Source organism: Phyllopteryx taeniolatus, chromosome 23 (assembly GCF_024500385.1).
Source record: "Phyllopteryx taeniolatus isolate TA_2022b chromosome 23, UOR_Ptae_1.2, whole genome shotgun sequence".
NCBI classification, from domain to species: Eukaryota; Metazoa; Chordata; class Actinopteri; order Syngnathiformes; family Syngnathidae; genus Phyllopteryx; species Phyllopteryx taeniolatus.
The window spans coordinates 3,006,630-3,031,694 of NC_084524.1; the positions used below are offsets into that span (position 1 = coordinate 3,006,630).

Sequence of the window (25,065 nt, forward strand, 5' to 3'; positions counted from 1 at the left end):
CGCCGACATACACTCGGAGATGGACTTATTGTTGATGTCATCAGGTCGACAGGTTCCAGTGAGTGGGAGCATATGGCGAGCGTGGCATTCCAAAGTGACGCTGGACTTTTGGAGGGCAAGGCGATCCGACGCCTTGTGTTACGATGATTTAGAACCACACTTAAAGAATAGCCTTTGGCTAGGTTTGTTCATCCCTGAGGTTTTATATTTTGTTTGTATCAAACTACATTTAATTAAATTGAAGTCCCGCAATCAAAGTGAACTCAAAATATCATTAGTAGGTTTTGACATGTGTCCTGGCAGAAGTATTACAGCTGGGTTCTAATTTTGTTGGGGCTCATCAAAGTTCGAGCCTTGGACTTTGCCCAAAATGGACATGGACATCCTTTCAAATTTTTGTTCAGTTCATATTAAAAACAGAACATACTCACCAGTGATGTTGATTATTAAACGTGTTTTGCTTGTCAAACTTGGCTGGAAGAGTTTTTGCTCTCACCAACCAATCAGGGGACAGAAATTGCTGACATTGTGGACGAGCTAGCTCGCCCTCCGACGAGACTTGCAAATCTAGTTCCCAAAAAAAATAGTCCCATTGCTAACATAGCTTAAGTTACATCAGCCGGCGGTACTGATTATGAGCGCAACGGGCAGATTAGGTTGACATTGCAACACAGAGGCTAAAATCTGATTGGAACAAAGTTCTAACATCCACATACACGTACTGCAGCCAAGAAAAATGCTACGAAATGAAGAGAAGAGACTGTTGGGAATAAATTATTGCAAGTTCATGGAACAAATATGAGAATTTAGGTTGTAAATGTAGGTCAGTGCTTCTGATAGTGTTTCGGCCACCACTGGATATAAATTATTCGTCCATTCCTTTCCTTCATATGGTGAAAATGAAATTACAAAGCGTTGTCTTCCACCATTGCACCATGTAGAAACGCGGCCAGCTAATTCATGCATGAAAGTATTGTTGATGCCGTTGAAAAATTTCACTGATTCCAGATGCCAGAATCCACCACGGAATTATTCATTAAGACAAGTGAAACGTTGGGAGGCTACAAGTATATCTCCAAACGGGGCCGACCATATGTTTAGTGTCAATATGACTTCACGGTTGCCCATGTGGAAAATAGCTGCGGGCCACAGAGCGCACACACTCACGCGGTGCGGTCTTTAGATAAATCATCTTGAACTGTGAAATGCAAAAACAGGAACGAAGAGCCGCATCTAAAAATAATTCCCACCTCGTTCATTTTAATTGTGAAAGAAAGATAAACATTTGATTGTAAATATTAAACGGGTGTTGGGGAAAACTGTCTTGGGAGCCAAAATCATTTTTAAAAAGCCTAAGCTGGATCAAGAATGACCAGTAGCGTTTATCAAGACTAAAAGCTTGTCTTGAGTGGTTTGGGTTTTGCACCAAACAATCAATACGGAGATAAATGACACTTTGGATCCCCGAGGTGTAATTCTCAGCTCATCTTGAACCGTTCAAGGAGTCTTCGTCTTTCTCTCCAAGAACCCAACCGATTGATGATTGGGGTTTTCGTCAAAGCAGAATTTTGTGTCGTCGCTAGACTTTTGCTCGTGTTCCACACGTGTTCCTGGCCCTGTTGGCTTCCTGCAGTGCTAATAGATCTCTTTTACGAGCCACCTAGCTTGATCGGTCCCACAGGAGGGCTGAACCCTCTCTGAAATGCGCCTTTTAGTGTGCATCATTCCTTTGCAGAAAATGCAAAAGCCTCAATTTGGAACGAGGGGCACGCAACGAGAATGTGCTAATTGGCTTGGCATTTCACAAAAGCCAGATATGACTTCACGCTAATGTAAATCATGCTCTTCCTCTTGCTGCGCTTGCTCGCCACAGAATGACGTGGGCGAGCTTTGAAGGAAAGCAGACAAGTGCTTTGTTTCACATAGAGTTAAAAGCCATTGTTTTGGTTTCCCCCCCCCCCCTGCATCAGACGGTCTACGGTGGTAGAGCTGTCTTCAAAAGTGTTCCGAATGTTCTCTCTCGGGGGTTGAATGGGTGGTGTTTATCAAACTTGGTTTGCAGACTTGTCTCGAAAAAGATTAGAGGAATTTAGTGTCTTGAAACATTATTTTGCCACCTGCTCAATTGGATTTGATGTCTACAACAGTGTTTCTCAAACTTTTTACACCAAGCACACGTCCAAGATTCAATAATTGTCCCTAAAAGTTTGAAAACAAATCATTCTAAAGGCTTCAAAGTTAAATATAACAACTGAACTGTTCTTATCAAATGTGCTGCACCAGATTTTGGAAGCCACTGTAACATGATACACAACAAAGCCTGCCGGGGACTAATCAACCGCCTATAGCTTTGTTTATCCGGCTGAAGCGCTTCCCAATTACGACCTCTGCGGATATCAAGATGCTGAAGAGTGTGGCGGCATTACTGTCCAATCAAATACCCACGCCACCGAGACGCCTCATCGCACTCGTCAACCTCGGGCATGTCAAACTGCTCCGAGAAAAATTCTGAGGTGCAGACGGCGTTGATTCCGAGGGCTTGATTTTCTGCTGCGGCTGATGAAGACCATCAAATGATAGTTCAATAAATTGGATAAATCAAGGGTTCTCAAAGCTTTAATCAATCGTTTATCGTATCGTCATCATTTTTCAATATATAGTTGTAATATTACAACATTACAGTCAAACTTCAACGAAAGAAGTCAGATTTAAACAAATGTATTCAAATACACAACTGTTCTCTAGATATGTCTTTGAATCAATTTCGATGCTAATTAGAAAGTGAGGGGAAAGCAGATCGGATGAGATGTGAAATGGACTTCCACTTGACTGGATCCTCTCAAATCAGGCTCGAAGGTCCGTCTTTCGAGTGGAGAAGTCAAACTACACCGACTGCGTTCAATCAATTGTTTAAAGGATTATAGCACCGCAATATGGATGCTACTTAGCGTTAGCATTAAGCTAGCAGACTGAAATGCTAAGCAGTTTTAAATACGCCAGGCGTAATTCTCTGTTTCACGTTGAGTTACAAAGGTTCAAATGATCATTTATACTCATAAGAAGAACTGATAGTTAAAAACTATGCAGCAAAAAATAAGACGAGATCACCAAAGTCAACACACGTTTCATTTGCAGGCGATCAAACATTGCGGCAGTCTTGCAGTGTTCCTAAAATGAATCCTTTTCAAACAACTTGGTGATGATGTGTGGGATTTTGAGGGCTCGTAACCCAGGCTGCTCTTATTCACACTCAGCAAATTGGCCCATAATCCCGCTGAGCATGAGCGCGTCGGCTGCTTGTACATGCAGCCGGCGTCTTTTCTCTGCTTTTAAGGGAATCTCCTTCAGATGAAATTGCCTAATGATCCTCACAGGAAGTTGTTATTAGAAGGCCGCAGGGAAAAACAATTGTCCGAATGGGCAGTTTTCTTGGGTCCATCCATCCATTTTCTGAACCGCTTATCCTCACTGAAATCTTTTAATCAAATATGTTTATTTAGTTGTAATTAAATTCATTATAAACAGTTTTAAATGGGGTGAATTATTTTTTCATGATTAGATGAAATTATTTGTATACATTTTATTCTGTTTATTTTTTTCCTTTTTTTTTTTTTTTTTTTTTTTTTAAACCTCGTCTACGAAAGACCTGGGCTATGCCTCCATTTTAAAAATCAAATGTGGCCCTTGAGTACCAAAGTTTGCCCACCCGTGATCTGAATAGAAGCCATCCACCCGAGAGAGAATACCAATGATGCACTTTTTTGCACGCCTTTGGTTAATTCACTTCTAACTCATGTTGTTGTCATAAGAAGATCATTTGTAATTTTTTAATTAATCTGAAAGGTCAAACACTCCTAACCAGTAACATGCTGCGCTTCCATGTTCTTAATTTGCGTCGTCTTCTATCGCTCCCCCGACAACACGGATCCTCTTTCCTTTCGAGAGTTGCAAACACACGCTAATCACTATTTGTCCTTTGCAGTGTTTGCGCGAGCTTCTAATCACTGTGTTCTGCTTTTCGCAGGGGGTGGGGGGCACGCTGGGATTCATTAGGGAACACCCACCCCCCGCAACCTCCAACCTCGAAATCAAATGGGCCTTCGGATGCTCCTGGGAGTTTTCGGGAAAGCTCTGTTGTTTGCGCCTTACCAAGATGGTGTTAGTTGCGGGTCTTTGAGATCATTTTTGTGGGATTCTCAGAATTCTTTCACATTATAAAGCCATTCGAAACCCATGGTAAATATTTTGTTACTGGACACAAGTAGATTTTTCAAGGCTCTGTACTTTGAGTATTTATTTTTCATTTTATTTTACATATTGGCCGGATTACTGCAGTGCACTTTTCTTCTTTTTTTTTTGGAGTCAGCCAGCCTCCCTTAAACATCTCCTGTTAGCTCAAAATGCTGCTGTTCACCTCTGAAATGGAGCACGCACAAGGGAGCGCATAACTATAATTTTGGCTTTAACTTGTTTCATTGATTTAATTCTTTTTAGTTCAATTGTTTGATGTGTGGAAAGCACTTTGTTCCAGCTGTGGTCGTTTTTAATCGAGCGAGTTGAGTTCTCAGTACAAGCGCTATGTACTACAAGTACCTGTACTTTTACTTCAGTAGAGAGTGTGAGTTCTTTTCCACCTCTTGCTCGCTTGCATACAAACAATAAGCCAAATGAAATTAGCAGTGCAAGGATTTTGAATGAAAAGGTCTCGGGTGAGCAATGTAATTTATTTTTTTATTATTCTAATTATAATAAGGAGATAAAAAAAATTGCACTTAACCAAATGGCCTGTGCCTAAAAGAAAGCATTTAAACAGACGCGATTATACTGCAAAGTGGAAGTCATTCTAGAGGCTGGTTATGTAAATTTGGCAGTTTTTGGGCGATACTTTGAGGAGAGCTTGCAGGGAAACTATCATTACATAAGCCAATCAAGCCGAACAAAACAGAGCTCCGAGCCGGTCAGGCTTAATGCAGAGAGAGCCTTTTTGTCACTTTCATCATTTAACGTCCGAGCGAAATAGTCAGGAGTGATTCGGTGCTAATCGCGGCATATAATAATGACGAGGGAAGTGCAACAGGAGGACAAAAGCGTGCCCGAGATGAATGATTCGGGTGGATGGCCACCCGTTGAGCTCGGATTGAATTAGCAACAACAACTCCATTCCTTCCCTTGCAATTAGGCAAGAGTCTAACCATCGAGCATGTTCAAATCATTATAACTGAAATACCTTGAGGACCGAGGAGTCATCTCTCAGTGCGGATTGGTAGAATGGGGCCCATACACAGGCTGGATATGGGACCATTTCCATCAATGTTGAACCTTTGGAGATTGGCACCTGCAGAGGTGACATTCAACCTAAATAGCTCCCGGCGCTAATCATTCATTTAATCCACCGTGTGTGATTGTGATTGGCAAAGGTAATATTAAGAAGAATGCAATTTAGATCTCTATTACCCGTAATATCAAAAATTTCAAGATTACTGCGAGTTAACAGCTCCATATGGAATAAACCTTCCATCTGGATGAAATAAAAGGGTGTTTTGCATCCATGAACACACACAGTAATTCATGTTCCAGCAACTTGAGTGTGTCCCTCGGGAGACCCGTCAATGTGACTTTGGAAACACTGCATTTAGAGCCTCGAAACATGCTTGAAAAGAAAGTTACAGTTCATGCAACATTTAGAACGTTTGTTCCGTACTTTACGAACCCGCCGAGATGGCAGGTTTTGTTGCAAAGGGCAGGAATCAAACGATGGAACCAAATTAGCGTTGTTTGGCCATGGGGAAGGTCTGTGCTCACTACATTACAAACTGTGGAATCAGCATTTTTCTGTGCAGTCTATAAACCTTAATGTAACCACTGACAAAATTGTTGGTATGCTTCCTTTAAAGTCAAGGAAACCCCCAATGGTTACTGAAACACCTTGAACACCCGACCAACTATGAAACATGGAGGCGGCTCAGTTATGTGCCTGGCGCTAGTTTGCTACACCCGGCACACGGAGTCTTGAACCCGTGTAGAGTACATTGAAACTATCAAGGTATTCTTAGAGGAAGATGTGCTGCCTAATGTCAGAAAACTAGATCTCTGTTATGTTCTGGGGCTGCTTTGCTAAATCAGCCGTTGGGCATCTTGAACGAACGAGCGCTCTTTTTCCAAGGTGAGCCAACCGGCGTTTCACACTTTGGGAATTCAATGTTATATGGCGCATTTCTGACTTTTATGCAGTTTACTCATATGTACACACAACGATTTAGGGTCATGATGAAAAATGTCAATCTGTTGTTGATTTGGAGAAAATCCTTTTTCCCCCCCCCTGATCCTAGTCTCTCCAATGAAATCTCAAGACCATCAAGGCATTCTGGAGCAAAATGTGCTGTCCTCCAACAAGATAACCTAAACACACATGAAAAAAAACATTGGACTAGTCTGAAGAGCTCTGATATAATTCCTATTCCTATTCATATTGTACTTCTTTTGGACCACAAAAATGAAGCAACATTTTCATCATTACATTTGTCCAAGGTTACAAACACGTGTCCATGTGTATTTCAGGATGGATTCTACTTACAAATAAACCATGACAGCACAACTAAATGTGTTTTAATGGTCGGAATCACTGTTATTTAACATGCCATATGGTGACCTTATTAGGCAACGAACAAGCACACTGCCACTTCCTTAGGCTTTGTCAGAAACCTGATAATATATAATAGCATTTGGCAGGCTAGTTAATTATAAGCTGGCCCCTGACACTTTGCGTCAGAAGCCCCCTGCCATCTGAAGGCAAGGCGAACAGGTTATAACTGTAATCCAAACTGCCACAGTCACTTTGAGAGAAGAAAAAAAAACAAAAAAGAGTTGGCAAGGCACGAGTTGTACACACACACACTCACACGGACACAGACACACACACACACGGTAGGCAATGCTACAGATGTTATGATTATACAGTGTCACCCAAGCTGTAAAACAGTTGTTTTCAAAGTGGGGTCTGCAAAATACTTGTGATACATGTGCCCTCATACCTACTGGCCATCACGCTGTACATTTTGAGAATATACTAGCACTCCGATTTTTAAGAGCCCCCGAACTGCCGATATGTGGACCTCGAACTGTTAAGGTCATTTTAGGAGCAGTGTGCACATTGGTGACACTTTGCCAGCTGTTAGGATCCGACAGTATATTATACGAAAACAGCATGTTCCACGTTTGTTGCTAAAATTGGACAGTTGAAAATTCCCAATTCAAAGAATAAACTTGAATTTTATTCAGGTATTTATTTGAACATGTAAAAACTTAAATTTAGATTTAGTAGCTACGACACTATTAGATTCACTTCTGAGGCATTTTAACTCAAACATTTGCAATCCAGTTTAGCTTTTCCGTCAATCTCCTTGTCGCCATTGCTTCGATAAACTTGGCCTTGCTTAGCCTCACTCTTGCAAATTTAACTCAAACAGCTGTTCATTGCACACGCCTTGAGCGCTTTTTGCAGAGAAGAGGGGGGACGGATTCCACAGGTGTGGTCGAAAGTTGGAGACTCGCTTTGCCAACCATCGACATTTGTTTCCGAAGGACCAAACTCAAAATGTGAGGGATTGATGCGAAAGCGGCATACACACGTACCCCGCCCCCTCCCAGAAAGACCGGATCTCACCCCTAAAGAGGCGTCGAGGTCTGTGGCGCTCCCCGCCCCGGCGCCCCCCACTCACCCGAGCCCCCGCAGATGCTCAAGTGCGGTAAGCGGTCGCGAGCCCCCGCCGGTGGACCGGACGCTTGGAAAGAAGAGTAACAAGCACGGCCCCACGCTGGTCTCCAAGCTGTGTCGTCGATCTGCTCACTATTTCCGTTCATCCCCTCTCTCTGTCTCGTCACTCTCAAAATGGCTTCCACAGGACCACAAGAAGGAATAATGTGTAGGACGAGGGCCAGAGGTTTAATTAATTTCTTGACCATGCCTATAACTCAAAACACTCTTATATGGCATTAATCTGTTCCAGCCACGCCCCCCCCCCCCCAAAAAAAAATAGATGCCAATTGAGTTTCCTATTGTATGTTAGCATTCAGGTAGCGGAGGCTATGTGGCTGCTCTCATTGTGTTATGAAAGTACTAAAATAAATTTTTTGTTTACTGTTTTTCTGTCCCTCGGATCTCAATCAGTCAATCAAAATCTCAACCGCAGTTGACTTCTCTCTATTTACATTTTTTTCATGTCACGTTGTCTTCCGTGGGAGTTGAAAAAAGTAATAGGATTTTTCTTTTCTTTTTTGACAAAGTAAGGCATAGGAAGTACAGATATCTGTTTCAATGTCACGAGTAAAAATAAAAAGTTGTCAGAAAAACGGTCAGGGAAAGTGCCGACACCTGAAAAAAATAATCTACATAAGTACAATGAACAATCAAGACGCAGGAGAAACAGAGAATGAACTTCCTTAAGTTGAAACATCTGCCCCATTTTCCTTGTATCCTTTTTCATTTTTATTCCTTTTGTTGCAACATTTCTCATTTCACACATTTATCATCGTTGTGAGAAATCACAATATATTTTCATGCATTGACTGATGCAGATAGCCGCACAGTGCCGCCTTGCCTAATGCAATTGCGATTTGAGAGGAAAAAAAACACGGCGTTCAGTTCATCATCCAAAACAGTGCTGCGAGGCCACATTATCCGAGAAGAGTGTTTAGCACCGGAGAGAGAGAGAAAAAAAAAAAAAAAAAAGAAGGGAGCCGTGCTAAATGGGAATTAATTCAGTGCGAGACTGGCAGAAGGACAAACAGAAGGAGCAGAAGGAGGAAGGTGAAAGTGGCACAAAGCACATGTGATGACAAAACAGCTCATACGGACTGGTACACAATATTGTTGACATTTGCAAAGAAAAGATTGACTGGGTGAAAAGGTAAAGACAGGACAAGTCAACTCCTCAGATTAATATTTGTGGTTCTTTGCAGAGGATAAAGAATATAGGCATGTGAGTATTGTTATATTATCTGTAGTCATCTGTTGCTCAACCTTTTGCGTTTAATTTTGTTGGATGTACAGACTAGTGTGAGCTAACAGTGTTGGCAGAAGCTGTCGGTTTTGGGGGTTTTGGGGCATTTGTTTTTGGCAACGTGTCCATACGCTGAAGATTAGCGGTATATATAAAAAAAAAAATGTTCAAAAAAAATCATCTCATTCAAACTAGTTGAAGTTTTCCTCATTTTTTAGCTCATACTTTTACATTAGCGGGGTTGGTGTTTACATGTTGCTTTTTAGATTAAAAAAAAAAAAAAAAGGTCAGTGACGGTCATGTGATGACTGTCCACTTTACATCCATTTGGCTAGGCAAAGTGTGTGCGCAGAGTGGCGAGTGAAAATAGGAATGGCGCTCTTCATAATCTCAATGGCATAATTGAGACGCCACCTGAAAAGTGTTATCCAGACCGACCTTCCGGCGGTCAAGAGCGAGGCCCAGACACACTGCGGCGTGCGCTGCACATACTTAAAGGTACGTGCGGCCTTCCATGTCTAATGACCGGGAGAAAATGGACAGATAATCGCAGCCGGGCAGGTTAGATTTTCGCAACCCTGCGGCCAACCAGTCCTGTGACACTCCCACAGACTTTGCATCCAATCCCCTCAGTTTCCTCTCCATCCTTTGGACCAATCACATTGATTGGATAGCTTTGTTGTCAACCCTCTTGCTCACACCACGGGCATAACATGAAAGAATCTCGAGCTGATGAGCGGGAAGAGACGCTTAGCGCCAACGGTACCGAGGCCGATCGCATGCTGGCCTTGAATCGGGGAGGGAAAACGTCATTCAAGGGAACTTTATGAATTTTCTTCTTCAGTTTTAAACCGTGAAGCTTCACATTCTATTCAAATGTGCTGCAGAAGATGATTTGTACATTTACATTTGATTATTTTGTCTACGTTCCTTCAGGTTTCAACGTGCATAAGAACTAAAGGTACAATAAGCATCTCATAATTTCTCATTATACGGTGGTGTCTTGAGATACTACTCCATAGACTTCACGCCAGAGACCAAACTAGTTCTCTACAAGCCATCAAAAAGTCCATTTTCCATATAATGTCTGCTTTGAAATGTGTTGAACTACCTTAAGAGACGCATTTTGTTGGATCAAGAATAGTACGAGATCGAGTTGAAGCCTGAAATGTTAGAAGAAGGGTTTTCAATCATGACGGATCCGGCGTACCGCCGCATTCATTAAATAGCAGCTGCCATTTAGCCGAACGATACAGTCACTTGATAGCATGAAAATTGTTTTCATGGAGTGTAACGTGGGGCAATTTGAAGAGCCCGTTTTGTGACTGAAAGAAGATGCATTTTTGTTTGGCATGAACTCTCCCTTTACAGAGGCGATATGCAAATGGGACGCTAATGAACTCAAAGTATTCTCTTTGTGGAGAACTGATTAACCAAGGGGCTGCTTTGCCTCACATTTGCATTTTTCTCAAGTCAAGTCCGGGTTCTCCAGTCACAAATTACAGTGCTATTGCAGGCCAATTACATGGAACAAGTGCACCATTAACCAGTTCTGAACATCACACGCGTTTGCGCCCTTCATTTTTCCGGTGAATGCTTCCGGCCAAGGGCTTCTTCAGACAGAAGAGGACGAGGAGGACGCGGGATCAATGGTCAAAGGACAACCAGGACGAAAGAGTTATGTGGAGGAACATAACAAGAAGAGAATCATTGAGGTTTGAAGACATTAAAGCAAGCACTCACTACTCACGGGGATTAGGGAACAGTACTCGACAAAAAAAAAAAAACATAATTACCTCAAATAAATCAATGGTTGTTGTTAGAATATGGGACAAAGGCAGATTACTCCCAGAAAAGCCACACAAGAGCCACAAACTGGGGGTTGTAAACACTAGTGGACTAGTCGACTTCACTACGCCGCAATGACGTCGACTAGTCGCACGTTATTGACTTGAGGGAAGGGTGTGCAGAATTTAATTAGTTTGTCACCTAAATTGTCTTCGATTTCTGAACGTGCAGCTTTAGTAAGTGAGGGAGAACCTGTAAAAAGGGGGGGGGGGGGGGGGGGGGGAAGACGAATAAGATCCTAAAGCATTTTTCTGCCCACGCTGTAGTGCTGTATTGTTATATTGCCGCGCTTTTAATTTGAAGGTCTGACTTTAAAACCGCTTTGCATGGCTTGCCATGCAATGTGTTTTGTTTGTTTGGGTTTTCTCTCAGGCTACAACCATCTCATCATGTTGGGATAATATCATACTGGTTTAACATTTTATTTTTTTTTAAATATACATAAATGTTATGGATAGGTGCGTTTTTCAGTGGGTAGTTTGAGTTATGTTCTACAGAAGAAAAAAAAAAAAGGTTTACTGTATTCAAAACACGCTTTCGGGTGTGTACCTGACTCCACTGCGTGGGCAAGCGCATCGGATTCTCCACTCATGCAAGAAGCAAGCAAAAAGCAGGAGTTCCATATTTTCGTCGGAGGTGAAAACGTGGTTACTTTTCACATCAAAAAGCACTGCAACCGAGCCACTTACAAGGGAAGCTCTGCAGGTGCACGGGAACACAGCGACGCCCCCTTTTCTTTTTGCAAAACAACAATAAAATAAAAAGCAGCAGCAAAATCCAATCTCGCAACAGAGACGACGCCTGTTGAGGTGACAAATGTTCGGGGGCCGTCTCCAGCCAGCTTCCAACTGTTCTATTCATTAACTTTCTGCCTCGCTCAGGCGCCGCCGCCGCCGCCTTCCCTCTCTTTCTCGCCGTGGTGCAGAATCTCCGGGAGATGCATTTTGTGCATAGTCTCCCCCCGCTGCTACACCTGATTTCACAAATGATAGGGAAAAAAACGAGCCAGCGGAGGCTGAAAGGAAAACAAAAAGGATGGCAGTGGCACACTGGCGTCATGTTCCTGCCTGTTCTGTTCTTTTTTTTTGGTTGTTTTTTTCAAAGATAATGGGGCATGATTAGTAAACAGCAATTGGCAGCAGGGTGCACTAGTAACAATGACTAGAAGCTGGGTAATTTCAGTTTGCAGACTCCCTGGCATTTATTCACAAATGGAGGTCTAACACACAAAGTGATATTCTAGATATATAAGCTTACGTGCGCGCCCGGGCAATAAACTGACTTTAGATTGTGGATTCTGTATTTGTGGCAGGACATTTGTCACATGCTGATAAAATCTAGGCTCCGGGGCGTTTATGTGAGCCGCCGACAATAAAGTCTACTTGTAAAAAGTTTAGAAGTTCGAGCCAATGACTTTATTGATGTTAACGCGTTATTTATTCGCCGTTAAGGCAGGGAGGCATCCATGCTAAACGCCACCAATGCCGCCCCGTAAAAATACCCGGCGGCAATAAACAGCAACACGGTAATAATGGACTGAACACACGGCAAGGTAAAGGACAGTCCTACTAAAACGGGGGACGACGATAAAGACAAACATGACAAGACCGTCAACATTTATTTGAGTGTTTTTATTTGTTTTTGTTTTAAATCGAACAATGTTCAACTGTTACAGTACAATAATATTAAATATACCATTCAGGGAAATCTTGGTCTTGTTTTTTTGATGAACACTACGGCCTACTACGCTAATTTGGTATTTGAATGTTGGTTATAATGGTTGTATTTGGAAAAGTAGGAATTTAGCATTTTTTTTTCTACTTGGCTCGGTCTGCAAACACAATCCTGACACAAAGGTAAAATATTGTTCTCAGCTGTGCAGAATGATTGTTTTGTTCCCCCCCGTAGCTGTAAAAATGCACCTTGGAATAATCTCTCTTTCTTTTCGCATATGCATACAACAGGAGGAAATTATGAGTCCGAGTGAATGTCATCTCATTTAGCGCAGCCGTAATCCTGCATGCTGATACCATCTTCCGTGACTGGTCGGCGCGCGTGCCCACATATATTGTTCGGCGGCAGCTCCCCTTTTTAAGATCTCAATCTGCAGAAAGCGCCTCTTTTTTTTTTTTTTGGCCCCCGCTCCTTTCCGTGTGCTGCATTTTATTACAACGAGGGCATCAGACTAATGCAATATACTGTTGGCCTGCCGCCACATGCCAATTTATGACACGATAGCTCTGGCAACCCTCTGCATACCAAGTAAGTCTGATTTGTTGTATCAGCTGTACTGCATTTCGGTGTTTTTCCTCCACTTCCCTCGCACCCAAATATGCTAATCGTCGGGTAAAAAACGCAACACTTGGAAAATGCGGCGCTGGTGAAGTAGATGATTGCAAGGAAATACTGTAAACAGCACTTGAGCCCAAAAGTGAGAGCTGAGAGACGACGCTGAACCAATGAAGCTCAAGAAGAATCAAATGGAAGCGCAGCACCCGTGCGTACGGTATGGAACGTGCAAACAAAGATATACGCCGAAGATTTGGCGTTTGTTGACTCAGCCATCATAGTATACAATGCAGGAGCCAAAACCTATTGGTTCCCAAAGTGCTCAGTGCAGATCCTAACATCGGGGGTTTCATGTCGGTTCGTGCCACGGGAAGGCGTTCACAAGTCATACAGGGCATTCTTGCAAAATACGCAGCCAAAAGTGAAGCCCTGCAGAAGTGCTTGTGCTACAAGATCAGCACGAAACAGACTTTCAAATGTCACTCGCTCTCAATTTGAATCCTGCTAGTGCAAAGAGCGTCAAACGCCTATTTCTAGATTGTCGGCTTTCCCGTCCGGGGAAAATGTCAGCGGCTCTCGATGAGCCTGTTCGAAAACAACGGTTCCCCCCAGCCCCCCCACCCACCCACCCACCACCGAACAGCTGCATTGAGATACCGGCCTATTAGGTATATGGATCATCAGCAGATGCAGCTGTCGGCGGAGAAAAGGCATCTGGGAAGGGAGCGAATAAGGGGCGGAAACTGCTGCACGACCAGGATTTTAGAGCCGTAATGGCAAAACACCAAATGACAACATAGAGATTCTGCTTCTTTACCTAAAAGCACACTGGGGAGCTTTTTGGCTCGATTCTGGTCCTCGAATCACGTTCCAAATAATGGTCATTCACAAGAAAGGGATTGACTGGCATATTCCCCGACGTGGTGTTCGGTGGTGTTAACAACCAGTTAAAAATCCTAACTGGAAGGGATGTGTCATCTTGAGGCCAGTCAGCGGCAGAGCCTACCAGGGAGAGAGTGCTTTGGATGGGGGCCCGGTAACAAAAGGTTAGCTCGCTATAAATAGCTCGCCGGATGACGACCACGCCGGTTTGCAGCGGTGTTCAGTCAGGCAATCGGGTCCGTTTAAACGCGCGATTGCTTGTCAAGCTTTGCTTTCAAACGCATGTGTCAGCGTCTTCACTATTGACGCTGCCAGCTTTGGTTTAACTGGACATTTTCATTGAGGAAACTTCTGCAAAGAGAGGACCGAACGATACAACAACAGATGCCGCAGCCTTGACATGTCGGATTTATTTAACAATATCTCGCAGAGACGCTTCCCAAAGTCACGGCAGAAAATGAAACGCGGATAAAAACAGCGTTTCTTCACCGCGGCTTTTTTTTTTGGTGCGCTGACAACTGTTTTCAAGTGTCGTTTTGAAGCAGCAAAGAGAGATGACGGCAAATCAGCATTGCGGTTTTGCCTGCTTCATATCGCAATTAACTCAAAAGCCTTGCAACAAAATGTCGCCGTGGATCTGTTTTGTTTGTGATGCCCATTTCATCAAATATGCAAATGCGGGTGAATGATGTTCACGGGCCTCTTCACTCTATGTGATTTTGAGCTGAACTAACGTGTCTTTGGATTAGTAGGACTTTGGGCATTCCACCCCTGATTACACCTATGGGCATCAGTTCGCTAATGTGAACGGCGCCGCTAAACGCACAAAAATGGAATTAATCAGGAGAACTTGGCTACGCTGACTGTATTGAAGCTCCGGAAGGGAACTAAAACTCCATTTCATCCGGATGACGTCAAGGCCCGTCTACATGTCAAATGTCTGAACATTTTTAAATATTAAAAAAAAATAATAATAACTGCTTTATTTTTGGTTTTCGCATTATGGCTCCACAGCACCACTCAGTGCATTTCAAGAGATTCCGAGTCCCTTTGCTCAGTGGCATGAATATTCCACCTCAGTGTTCTCAGCAAGCTGTCTCCAGAGAGCCGGTGCTCATCAGGCCCTGATGTGCTCAGAAGCTGTGGCTGATGCCAATCACGCTTGAACGTGCCCATGCCAGGGTTAAAGGTACGGGGTGGAATGTCCTCGCTTTATGACAGCGTTCTGTTTGACGTAACCTGAATTTGTGTCACTAGCTTACTATAAACGCTGTAGCAAAGTCTTTATAGTACAGTAGTTTGCATGAAAAAAACAAAAACACTTCTAGACCATAAAAAAAAAACAAATATTTCTCAAAAAAACTGAACCGGTCTTCTTGTGATGAGGTGTTCATTCACCAGGCTTTAGTCTAGCACTAATCTATGCTAATTTATAAAGACATAGGGCATAAATAATGTATTCTAATGGCGGCTTGCACTGTCATATGCTCACGCGATAGTCAGGTCTTTATTACGGCAAATATTTGCAGGAAAAAGACTCCTCGGCCATAAATATTACACAGTAAGTATTGCACACCGTTCGCAACCTCCAAACATCTTATTTTAGGATGGCCGTAAACTAAGGACCCCCGTGTATGTATTGACTCTTTTTTTTTGCATCTTGAAATATGTACAAACTCGAGATACATGACCGCTAGTGACCGAGCCATCCATTTACTGATGCGAGGGGATGGGGGGGGGGGGGGGGGCAGAAGATCTCGATTTTCACCCCGTTCGCTTTACTTGCATCAAAAACTGTCTTCGCTCTTTACTCTGTGAATAACAGCACCCCAGTGGAATTGTGGGTGATAAATAAATCCTGCAGGGAAACAGGAACGGGATCATGGAAGAGGACAGGTGTGGTGGGGGCTGGGTAACGCAGTGGGAGATCAATGCGTCTTTTAATTATAAGTGTGGCTGCAGCAGCTAACGGCGAGTTTCAGCCACACTTTCACTACCTACATGTTACAATGTATCAAACGGGTGTCCGTAAAACTTGAGTTGACGAAAAGTCCTTAAAAAGCTGAAAACTAGCCAACTTCGTTCGGAAACAGAGTACAGTTCGAATAGCATTGTGTTATTGCCGATGGCTGGGACATCTGGACACAAACCTTGTACTTCTTCCCCACTAAACCAAAAAAAACTTGAAAAGTTGTATTTGTGAATAGTTGACGCGTTTGGTGAAAAGGGCGGGGGGGTTGCCTGTACCCCCGAGCTCTTTTTCCTCATCATCTGCGGGCCTAAAAAGAAGAACAAAGCCCAGCTCACGATGCATCCAGATTGCAACTAGGGCAGGTTGATCACCTGAGAGATCACGGCTCACGTGTTTGACTAATACGGCATTAGTCGATTATTTGTTTGGCTTTCTGTGATTCTGCGTGCAAGCTAATTAGAGGGGGTGTTAAATATTTAACAGCCAATTAGCATGTACACGTCGCGTATTGGCTTGCATTTTTGGCCGCAAATGAGGCAACGGATATAAAACTGAAAAATAAGCGTTTCTGGCAATATTTTGGATAAGCAACAACGGAATATCAGAAGGAGACGCAAACTTTTCTTTTGCCCTTTGCTCGACGAGAATTTTAGTTGCCCGGGTGGACGGACGCCTCGTCAAGCCTCCGCCTCCGCCCCTCTCCGCACTTTTGGTCAGGTGACGGAGCACAAGGGGACGGGTCATTGGGCAGCACCCAGGGAGAGTGGCGGCTCACAGAGGAGAGGACAGAACGCCATCAGCTCTCTCTACCGTGCTCTGATGCCATTAGGCACGGCTGGGCACGTCTCGCAGTGCCAAACGCACTCGGGGGACCCCGCTTTTCACCTGCACGAGTGTCTGCGAGTGCACAAGTGGGCACGGTGTGCAGCGTAAACGCAGCTGGGGATGAGTGGATTCGACTGGATTCTCTCTCGGGCATCGCATCGCTCCAGGATATTACGGCAACTCGGTTTCTCCCCACACCAATGGAAAGTACTATAGGTCGTTTGGGGATAAAATAGAGGTTACAGTTACTGTTACAGTCAGGCCATATTGAACAATAGTTTTGACTTGAAAGCAAACCGCGCGATATGCAAGATTCCGGCCGAGTCTCCTCGCGGGCTTGACGCCAGAGGCGGCAGGGTGGTGACCCTGTCACGGTGTCGCAGAGAAAGGTCCGGATCGCTTTTGAAAGGTGCAAGATACCAGCTGATGGGAAGCTGGTAAGGGCGATATCGGCAATAAAAATAAAAACGAGTATCTACCAAACATAATGAAAGCAGTAATTACTATTCTTATACATTGCGGAGGGGTGACCCTGCACCTCGGGTTCATTTTTCCAAATCTAATAAGTAAGATTTATTTAAAGGGTTGTGTTGTAAAATGAGCTTGAGTCGCAGATGAAACCAGAGGGTCGAGGCGATATGTTGAGAAATAATCAAGTTATACTGTTTTACTCTCATTTCAAAGTGAGTTTCTCGAGGCGATATCACACAAAAACATTCCCCCAAAACGAATATTGTATGAACAGCTTGTGCATATGTCTCCCCTCCAATAACCATCCAAGAAGCACCCTTTGTTCACGGCAAAAAGATAAAAACAAATTAATATTGAATACGCATAGAACTCAGAAGAAACTCTGCGAAATAAAGAAAATCATGTCCAAGTTTGAGGTTAGCGCTGATTAAAATGTGCGCAGCTCCCAGTGGGAGGCTTTGCAATTATTTGCGCGGATAAGCCATAAACTTCGAAAATGAAATATGACCTAATGAAGAACAACGACGACAACAGGGGACAGGGCAGACGAGAGACAATTTGTCTTCTACATTTATGCAATTCATCCAAAAAAAACAAAGCAATGATTCCAGGCACGTTTGAAATTTTCTCTTGAGAAATCATATTTTAAATAACTGATCATCTCGACGAGAGGCATTCGCCGCTGATTAGTTCAACAATGTGGCAAAGCATATCTACGCCTTTCTCAAACTGTGACAAGTTTTGCCTTTCGGGGGGCATTTCTGCAGACCAAAATCCACGACTCTGCGATACGCAATCTACCCGCTCGTGTCAAGACACATCTACCTCGGAAAAACGCGGGTGCAGAGCGCTGATTATTTCTTCACCCCCACTTCCCCGGTGCACAGATGTGCCTTCCTGGCAGGTGCGCTGCATCTGCCTGTACCTCCATGTTCAGGGATTAACTAGGACAACTGAGAATAATTAACCATGCAAAAGCCCACCTCGACTCCTCGTCCACCTGCCTAAACAGGACTGATAAATAATGGATGACCCGGGCTTATATTCAAATGCGAGACTTTCCGCAGAGGGACGAAAACGTTTCGTCTTTGACGCAAACATGAGGGCCTCTGTTTTGTCGGGGGACATCAAAATCCCCGCTTCCACCGATCAGCGTTGAAAGAACTTCGAAACCTGGACCGCTGCGTCCAAGCAATTACGACAGCGAAGGTATCGGAACTGAAGCTGCTTTTTGAACTTCAACTGGGATTTGTAAGCAATGGGTCAATTTATGCATTTCATAGCCATAACAGCGCTCTGAAGGAAACCATAACTACGATATGGCCCGCAAAAAAAAAATGAGTTTGACACTCCTGCTCAACATGGACGTCAGTACAGAACAGACATCTCAGGTCCTGAGTACTGTGAAAGTCGGCTCACTGTGAAATTTGAATGTGAAAAGTGAAATTTCATATGGTTTTTGAGTCTTATAAACTGCTTGCGCGGAACAATATATGTGGGCCACTCCAATGCTGTTGGCGCCTTAATGTGTGCAGCCAGTACATCATCCAGATGAAGAACCATCAACCCCGGTAGTATTATGGGGATTATTTCTAAAGATTTCTCAATTTCACAGACAATTCAGCAGATTGGCATTTTATGTTGAAGTAATGGGATCGCGTGTTCGCGGTATTAAGTGTCACATTAGTTCATCTGCTCAGCCATTTCTGGACAAGTTGGGGGCGGGGAACACAAGGCAGTTGTCAGGAGGCAGCTGGGGACCATGCTTTTCCCCCTTAAAGCAGAAGGTCGGGAGATTGATCGGCGCAAAGTGAGTGCCCGTCTGTGACAAAGTGTCCTCGAGGGAGGAACCAAGCAGCTATGTGGCTAAGATGACTTCATTACCTCGGCCAAGCATGAGGGGTTATAAAAAGTGACCTGCGGTTCGCTCGTTAGCAGTTAAGTTTGTCGCGTATGCAAAACGGACGTCACCGATTTGACAAAAAACGTTTCGGCATTTGGTTATGCAGTGGTGCCTTCTGACGTCGTACCAAGACTGACCTGTGAGAGGCAGCGTGGTGCCACAGGGCATCCAGACTGCCGGGAAATACGACAAAGGGGAAAGAGTAATGGTACAATCAATAAAAGATGCTAGGCTAACAGTTAGCTTGTACGGTACCTAAATTGCAGTCGCAAACTAGTCATTTCTATTGTGGTGAAAGACTCGCGTCACAATCACGGAATACGCGGCTCTGCTGAACTCATTTCGCGAGTGTAAATATGAAAACAGAAGTAACATTTACGATTGTCATCGGTTTAAAACATGATAATCACTCAGGATTTTCTTTTCGAGCAGTGATTCTCAGTTTGTGGTACTCAGTGAGCGCTATGTGGCAAAGTTCTTTTTTTTTTTTTTTTTTTAGGTACTACTCGGTGATATAATGTTAGCGAACCACTGTTTTCGAAACATTGATCACCCGTGAGGGGGAAAGGCTTGTTGGTAGGTGTATACCCCGCTTAAAAAGAAAGAGGACGGCGGGTTAATAGCACACTAACATCCTTGGTTTTACGGGCACGGAATGCGGTACCTGAGGTCCTCAAGAAAGACAGAGCGAGCCCTGCCGCCCTAAAACGCTATCTTCAAATGACATATTAATATGTTATGGATCATTTGATCTTCCTCACATCCGTTTCCTCCCCCTCGCAATCCCTCGGAGACAAAAGCGAGTCTTGCAGGCAGGGGCGAACAGCGGCGGCTCGCCTAATGCGGCATCCGGCGAACGGCGAAATATCACAGTGTCATCTAGAGAGGACGTCTGGAGAGCGGGGAGATTGGAGCTCACAGCCGATAAAAGTGTCCGTCCGTGGGGTATAGAACATTCAGGCCGCTCTCTCGCCTGATGCTGGAGGGTCTTTAAAGTCCTCAGCGCCCCCCACCCCTCCCCGTTTCTGCAGCTGGGTGCTAAAGAAGTGGCATTACTGGAGCTCAAGAGGCTTGGCCACATGATTCAGTGGGCCATTGTGGGGAGAGGTGCTCAGGGAGTGGAACAAACTGTCACAAGAGAAAATTGGGTAGAGCGACGATGAAGACGTGTGTGTGTGTGTGTGTTGTGTGTGTTGTGTTGTGTTGTGTACGGCCACAGAAACGTGGGGAGGGAGGTCGTTTGTGAGAATGGGAACAAGTTAGCAGGCAAAAATCATTGTTCGCGCATGTGTGCGCTGTTCACGCTGGCATTTGCCTGAGGTATTGCTTCCGTGACCTTTTCAGCTAGGTTTTTCTTGTTGTTTTTTTCCCCCCCTCTCTTCTTCAAATTTTAATTAGGACTTCTCGCTAAGATGAAAATACTAGCAGATTTACAGTCCATTGAGAAGCAAACTGAAAGGAACCATGTGAGGAAGTGACGCGCTAAAACATTCAAGAAAACAAATTAGTGATCGTAGAGACAGAGGAATTTGCATTACCAGAAGGCACAATATGAAATATCGGCGAAGGCATTTCGACATTTAGAGTGGAATTTGGCTCTGGATCGCTTTGTGAGCCAGTAAACACTAAAGGGAGCGAAGTTTCAAAATATTCAGGTGGGGAAAAAAAAAAAAAAAAAAAAAAAAAAAAAAAAAGTACTAATCGTAGAGAATGAGGAAAATTTGCATTACCAATTTTCAAAATAAAAGCATTTACGACGGAATCTTGGTGTTACATTTGCCTCTGATCGCTGTGCGTGTCTGTCAACACAAAACGGAGTGAAGCATAAAACATTTTGAATGAGGAAAATTTGCGTTACCAAGTCGCACAATAATAAATCTCACAAGAAAACCTGTCATTATATTTTGGCTCTGATTGCTTTGTGAGTGTCTCAACAGAAATGGGAGTGAAGCATAAAACATTTCATGACAAAAAAAATAAAATTATTGTTGAGATTTGCTTTATCGAGTCACACAAAATACTAAATATGACAAGAAAGGAACATTTACAGTGGAATCCTGGCACTTGTCTGGTAGCTACTGCACTCTATAAGCCAAGGGCCAGAGTTCCCTCTCAGTCTCCTGCAAATGTTAGCGCCACTAAATTATTTACATGCTTGGCATCTTTGAGCAAGGCGCCCTCCTTCCCTCCCTCTGCGTTCTTATTTGCTGGCTGGCGTTCCCTCAAAAATCACAGAAAATGTTTAACACTCCAGCTAATTATGATCACAGAGAGCCGTGTGCTAATAATAAGTGTATGGTTACATTTTCAGATGAGGAATTAATTAGAGGTAGGATAGTCAGCGCCCCAAAATATATATATATATATATATATACACATACACTGAATGACAACAGAGACAGCGCATATTACAGATGCCCCATTACCTGCACTTTTTCCTGCTATTCTGAGGCTTATCTGTACCGGATGTGTAGCACTTAAGATTCGCCAAGGGTAGGGTTACTCTGAGAGACTTTGTGAAATTTGCCTGCACTTTAAGGCGAGTGCTGACAGCACTTTCTCCTGAGAGGAGCGAAAGTGACACCGCTCCAACAGCGGGAGGGTGGCGACGGAGGAGGGAACAACCGCACAGCAGATTTGCCCGGAAAAAGTTTTGGCATTTCATCTCTTCGGAGTGATGACTTCAGCACGGATTAGGCTGGGTCTGTTTTTCCCCATGCCAAAAACGGAAGTGTTATTCATGCATTGTCAGTGTCTGGGGGGAGAGGAAAAAAAAAAAAAAAAAAAAAAAAAGCCATCAGGTAATGACATGCCATGGGAAATTCACCTGTGAGCTGTCAGGCAAAATAGAAAATAATCTAACGCGCAGCGTGGAAGCAGCTGGAACAAACAGGCTGACTGCAAATTGTTGCTGCATGTTTGATGCATAATCTGTCGATAAAGGCGCAGACAGCCTCTTTCTGTGTGTACTACATGTCAATTGGAAGGGAATATACGGAACATTGACTTGCTTGTATACAAATAGTTGGGTCGCCCATCAAGTGTGAAATTAAACAGCAAAGTAAATTCTTTGCTATCTGCCTATCTCTAAGTGCGTCTGTGAGCGAGCTGTTCTGAATTTCGCGAGATTGTGATGTCATAATTCCACATAATAAGGACTGAGAGTTGCTCAATGTGTGAAGCATTACGTCAACGGCAAAATATAAACTGAGCTGCGCTGAACTCTGCAAGATGAGCAAAGTTGTGCTGGTGGTGTTTTGTGTTCGGCTGCATGCTCCACATGTACAAATCTGCACACTAATAAGTGCATTGAGTTTGAACTGTATGACTGTAAATATAATAAAACTTCCCGAGGCGGAGATTTTTGTGTGATGTCATTTCCAGCTTCACCTCTTTAGCGATATCAATAATTTACTGTTTACATGAATTTGTACTTTTTGCTCAATGGTGGTCACGGAAACCGTTTTTTTTTCACCCCTTTTCTTTTTACAGCTTGCTTGCACTCCAATTCTACCCTGTGCCATTTTTGGCCACAGACAAGCTCACAGGGTAGTAAAATCAAACAAGGCATGAGGATTAAAGCAGTGTGTTACGCCTCCCTTAAAGCTAATGACAAAGTGCCCGGAGCATGTTGGTTAAACGAGCCCCAGAAAGGCAAGAAAATCGCTTTTGAGTGAAAGATACATGAGGCTGAATAATCGCCATGCTGACTTTGCTCTGGTTCACAACGCGCTGGCTACCGAAACCCGTGTCTGTATAATGAACCTCCTGGGCTTTGCCGAAGACGCCGAGCCGCCCGAGCCGTTGTGCGGTAGCCCTTTTCCCATAGCCTCCTGCGAGCTAGCACGCTAATGATGCCGTACTAATTCTAAGGGGAGTACCGTCACACTTTTTTTTGCACTTGTAAAAAATAAAAAAATTAAAAAAAGTGTGACGGCACCACGGGCTAACTTAACCGTAGGACGGCTTGCATTTTCAGAAAGAGGCAGACAGAAGATTTACCTGCACGGTTTGACTTCCCACTTGATGGGTGGGCAGGCCCTTCAGAGATGGCCATTTTTCAACAAACATTAAAAAGTCAATTTTTCATATGTCCACTTTAAGTGATGGTCAGCAGACAATAACATCGCCTGACCCCCCAACCCCCACCCGCCCGACTCCAAACGCCAGCTTTTTCCTTAATGTCAAGCCACTTTTTGTGCATTCAGCAGCCGTCTGTTCCTCAGAGGAAAAGGTTAAGATGCTGCGTCGGAGGGCTTTTGGCCAGGACGCCGCCCATACTTCCGACACAATAAAACTCCCGGGAGGGCGGAGCCGCAGCTGAAAGTCGCTGACGAGGCCAATTCGCCGGGAGGTCACTCCGGAAATTTGAAACGATTAGCGCGGCGGATTTAAGCCAGCGCCGCTGCTGATCTGGAGTTTAAGAATCCTGATGGGTTTGTTGTGCACGTCTCTCAAAGGCAAATAATTTGCAAAAAAATATATATATGTTGGACTGTTTGAAAAAGTGGACAGTTACATATAGGACCTAGCATGCCAATTTCCCCAAAAAAATTTAAAATAAAAAATTAAAAAAAAAATAAATAAAAAAAAAATCATAAAACCAAATTGGTCCTCCTTACTTTAACTTTGGGCCAACTAAAAGTCCTGCTATGATCGTGAAGTACCATCACAAAAACCTGACATCTATTTGCGGACCACGAGAGAGAGCACAGGAACCACTAACGGGTACTCGTACCACACTTTGAGAATCACTGCCAAAGGATCAGGTGAGACTTCAGAGCTTGTGCTTTACTCTACACACCGAAGAGTGAAGTTCATGTTGAAAAAGCTCTTACATTTTCTTTTCTTCCACACACACGCTTCTCATATTGTCATATTGATTTACTCACAGGTGCCAGGCATTAAAATACCAGGTGTAAATTGAAGATGAAATCTGCTACAGAATTCCTCACAGTGTGGTGCTACTAATGTTTGACACTGTGTTTTACAGAAACCCACGACAGTAAATCCTTCGAGTTTCTCGGCTGCCTCTCGAAAACCCGACGCTTCAGCTCCCTCTTCAGGTTTTCTTCCCCCCCCCCCCCCCCCCCCCCGCCCCACCTGGTTTGAGGTCTAAGATCACAATTGCCTTCAGATCAGCAGCCAGTTCGTGCCACACACTTTAAGGCTTCTCCCTTACCTTTGTCACGATCCTTCTCCGAGAAGCAAGCTCTTACGAGGAGCTCCAGAATGAGGGGCTTCCACTTTGGAATAATTGTGCCAATCGGTTACCACCTTCTCACCGAGCCTTTTGCTGATGGTTTTGTAACCCATTCCACCCTTGTGCAGGTCTACAATCTGGTCTCTGAGAGCTCTTTCAATCATGGTGGTATTGAAATAAATGAGCCAAACAGCTTTGTTGGCTAATAAATCAGAAGCCTGCACTGTTCAGCAGTGGTCAAAACTAAAGCTGTCCATGGTGCTGAATTCCGGATGTCTGTGCTCAGATTTTGAGCACCGCCATTTATTTATTTATTCATTCAGAATCTCTGACAAGAGCAAATATAAAGTACTTGCTGGCTGGGTGGGAGGTCCATCTGGAGCCTTGGGATACTCTTGTCATTGAAGGGCACGCAGCGTGGACATGCACAAGGAGAGAGGCGACAGATGCTAAGGGGTGGGGGAAAAAATAAATAAAAAAATACAAGTAAAAACGCAATTAAAAGAAAAAAAGGCGGTAGAGGCTGGCAGCAAAGGGTGACGTCTCCTTGACACACGCCCTCTCCTCTTTTCACCTTAAGGAAGTGAAAGCAGTATTTTTTGTCACTTATTTTTGAAGTACCTGTATTGACTATTTTTGAAAACAGATCTGTACTTTATTAGTTTTTACTGTC

The 25,065-nt window shown here is 43.8% G+C and overlaps 1 protein-coding gene across 5 annotated transcripts in view; it reads right to left on the bottom strand.

Moving 5' to 3' along the window:
* The window catches only part of LOC133472897 (sex-determining region Y protein-like), a 376,487-nt gene that overhangs the window by 277,635 nt on the left and 73,787 nt on the right, over positions 1-25,065 (bottom strand). Inside the window, exon 1 of one of the 5 annotated variants that reach the window (XM_061764410.1) lies at positions 11,397-11,897. The exons of the other annotated variants lie outside the window; for them this stretch is intronic. Coding sequence (XP_061620394.1) covers positions 11,397-11,470 — 74 coding nt within the window. The 5' untranslated portion in view covers positions 11,471-11,897. Of the gene's footprint in view, positions 1-11,396; positions 11,898-25,065 lie in introns of those variants that run through there. 5 annotated transcript variants of the gene reach the window in all.